The sequence below is a fragment of the Pyrus communis genome, chromosome 15 (genome assembly GCF_963583255.1).
Source record: "Pyrus communis chromosome 15, drPyrComm1.1, whole genome shotgun sequence".
In the NCBI taxonomy this organism is placed as follows: Eukaryota; Viridiplantae; Streptophyta; class Magnoliopsida; order Rosales; family Rosaceae; genus Pyrus; species Pyrus communis.
This window is the reverse complement of record NC_084817.1, coordinates 7,853,858-7,857,243: the sequence shown is the minus strand read 5'-3', so window position 1 is coordinate 7,857,243 and position 3,386 is coordinate 7,853,858. Positions and strand designations below refer to the sequence as shown.

Below are 3,386 nucleotides of genomic sequence, written 5' to 3'. Positions count from 1 at the left end.
TTTTGCATGTGCATTTGCAGCTGGTATATGTGATTTTGTCACTTTCATAGCATCATTAAATGCATCTGGCATTTGATTGGCAATGCTTTGAAGATGAACGATCCTTCTCACTTCATTTTCACATTGAATGCTGCGAGGATCAAAATGAGACAAGGTGGGAACAACCCATGTCAGCTTTTTCCGTTCTTCTGGAACGGTCTTTTCTCCCCCTAACGACGGGAAAATTGTCTCATCAAAGTGACAATCAGCAAAACGAGCTGTAAACATATCACCTGTCAAGGGTTCCAAATATCTAATGATAGATGATGAATCAAAACCCACGTAAATTCCCAGTCTACGCTGAGGTCCCATTTTAGTGCGTTGCAGCGGTGCAATAGGCACATAAACAGCACAACCAAAAACTCGTAAATGGGAAATGTTTGGCTGATGTCCAAACACGAGTTGTACTGAAGAGTATTGATGGTTGGCTACAGGTCTCAATCGAACCAATGATGCAGCATGTAAGATGACATGTCCCCATGCAGAGACTGGCAATTTGGTTTTCATAAGCAGAGTGCGAGCTATTAACTGAAGCCGCTTGATTAATGCTTCTGCTAAACCATTTTGAGTATGGACATGAGGAACAGGGTGTTCAACATCAATACCCAATGTCATACAATAATCATCAAAGGTTTGAGACGTAAATTCACCAGCATTATCAAGTCGGATTGACTTAATGGGATAATCTGGGAACTGTGCTCGTAACTTAATTATTTGAGCAAGAAGTCTCGCAAAGGCTACATTCCGAGTAGACAAGAGACAAACATGTGACCATCGGGTACATGCATCAACCAAAACCATAAAATATCGAAATGGTCCACATGATGGTTGAATAGGCCCACAAATATCCCCTTGAATTATTTGCAGAAATGATGGGGATTCAGCATCAACCTTTAGTTGAGATGGTCTAATTACCAACTTCCCTTGAGAACAAGCTTTGCAAGGGTTATCATTTAAGGCAGCAATGTGTCTGCTCACTAATGGATGTCCATTAGAGTTGGTAATGATCCTACGCATCATGGTAGATCCTGGATGACCCAGACGGTCATGCCAAAACATGTAAACCTTTGAATCAATGAACTTCTGGTTCATGACAGTATGTGATTCAATTGTCCTTATGTATGTATAATATAATCCACTCGACATACCATGCAACTTCTCCAATATACGCTTCTGGGTATCATTGGAGGTAATGCATAGATACTCCACATTTTCTGCACTTTTTGTTTCAATGTGGTATCCATTTAGACGTATGTCTTTGAAACTCAACAAATTTCGAGTAGATCGAGTAGCATACAATGCATTATGTATGGACAATATTGTTCCATTTGGTAACATAATCTGGGCTTGTCCTGAACCTTGAATTACATCTGAAGGTCCTGATATTGTTGTTACCCCTACTCTTGTAGGTATTAAGCTTGAGAAATACTTTCGATCACGAAGTATTGTATGTGTGGTTGCACTGTCTGTAAGACAAATATCTCCGCCATTTCTCATGTTTTGAGAATAACCACAATTTTTATCCATGCTCTCTGAGTAAGAGAAAAACAAGTTATAACAAGAAAATTTACATGCCACTTTTATTGAATCTGAAAATACTACAAGTTCAGCATAATAAAAGTACATTAATGATTCAATCAGACCGATATACTTCATTTCCCCTTTCCACAATATAGTCTGAAACATCTAGATGAGTTGTGTTCAACTGCCCTGATAAGTCGAACACTGGATCAGGTATATCCATTGGTCTAGCCTGGTCGAGAAAGTTGGTCTCGACACCCTTCTCCTTGAGGGAGGCTTGATACAGATCCACTAGATGTTTTGGGGTACGACAAGTACGCGCCCAATGCCCATTGCCACCACACCTATGGCAAGCTCCTTCAGAGTTTCTAGGAGCATGGTTCATATGAGCTTTGCCTTTGTGGCGATTCACATTTTTGAAGCTCGGGCCTAAATTATGCCTCGGAACCTGGTTGTGAAACTGAACTCCATGGTTCTTGCCTTTCCTATTCCATCGACCTCGCTTGTGGCCACGTCCTCGTTTATGATTATCATCACCAGAGGATGTGGCGTTCACTTCGAGGGAAGCAGCATTCACTTCTGGGAATGGTGCAGATCCAGTAGGTCGGGAATGATGGTTTTTCATCAGGAGCTCATCATTCTGTTCAGCTACTAAGAGCACAGATATCAGCTGGTTGTACTCAGTGTAGCCTCGCGCTCTATACTGCTGCTGCAGGAGCACGTTGGAGGCATGAAATGTGCTGAGAGTCTTTTCCAGCATATGCTCTTCAGTAATAATATCCCCACAGAGCTTCATCTGAGAGGTAATTCTGAACAATGCAGAATTGTATTCTGCCACTGACTTGAAGTCTTGAATCCTCAGATGAGTCCACTCATAGCGGGCCCTTGGAAGAATCACCGTTGTCTGGTGATTGTATCTATTTCTCAAGGCATTCCAGAGAGTTAACGGATCTTCAACCGTTAAGTACTCGCTTTTTAGCGCCTCATCAAGATGGCGGCAAATGAAAATCATGGCCTTTGCCCGATCTTGAGAGGATGAGTTGCTCTCTTCCCTGATGGTATCTCCAAGATTCCCTGCTTCCAAATGGATCTTGGTATCCAATACCCAGGTCAGGTAATTCTTCCCGGTAATATCCAGGGCAGCAAATTCAAGCTTCGCCAAGTTCGCCATTTTCTTTTCTGAAAGAAAATGAGATGTGTAAGAACTTGCAATAATATGTATTCCTGGAGGAATATGATGTTAGAACTTCTGGTTCTTACAAATTTTTCATTTTGATCTTCAGGCCAAAATGATAAGCACTCGAAACTTCTGGCTCGAGATTTTCAGGATGAATGAGAAGGGCGATCGTACCGCACCATTCTCATTGAAATAATGTAATATAGAATGGGCGATTATTCCGCACCACTCAAGTAACAGGAAAATTAAATATGCAGAGCAGCGTGGGCGATTATACCGCACCACATAAAATTGCAATGAAATTAAACAGCAGGTAAATTCAAATATGCAGGGTAGGGTGTGCGATTATACCGCTCCACCTAAAAATTGCAGTAAAATTAAATCTGCAGTCCAAGATAGGCGATGATACTGCACCGTCTTGGATCGCAGTAAGAATAAATTTGCAGTTCAAGATGGGCGATTGTACCGCACCATCTTGGATTGCAGTAGAATTAACATAAATAAATACTGGGTTAGTAATCAATCTCTACACCAAACAAGTAATCGAAGATGTATGTAACCGTTAGTTGGAGGACTAAGAGCAGACATGGAGCAAACAATTCATCACGAGGGTACACGGCGCAGTTGAGGCAGAGGAAGAAGATGAACA

The 3,386-nt window shown here is 41.5% G+C and overlaps 1 protein-coding gene across 1 annotated transcript; it reads right to left on the bottom strand.

The window, feature by feature from the left end:
* Nucleotides 1-1,619: 1,619 nt before the first annotated feature.
* LOC137716995 (uncharacterized) lies at nucleotides 1,620-2,731 on the bottom strand. The gene is made up of 2 exons (XM_068456321.1): nucleotides 2,138-2,731; nucleotides 1,620-1,637 (listed from the first exon to the last, which is right to left on the bottom strand). The coding sequence occupies exons 1-2, from the start codon at nucleotides 2,729-2,731 to the stop codon at nucleotides 1,620-1,622; spliced, it is 612 nt and encodes a 203-aa protein (XP_068312422.1).
* Nucleotides 2,732-3,386: the final 655 nt, after the last annotated feature.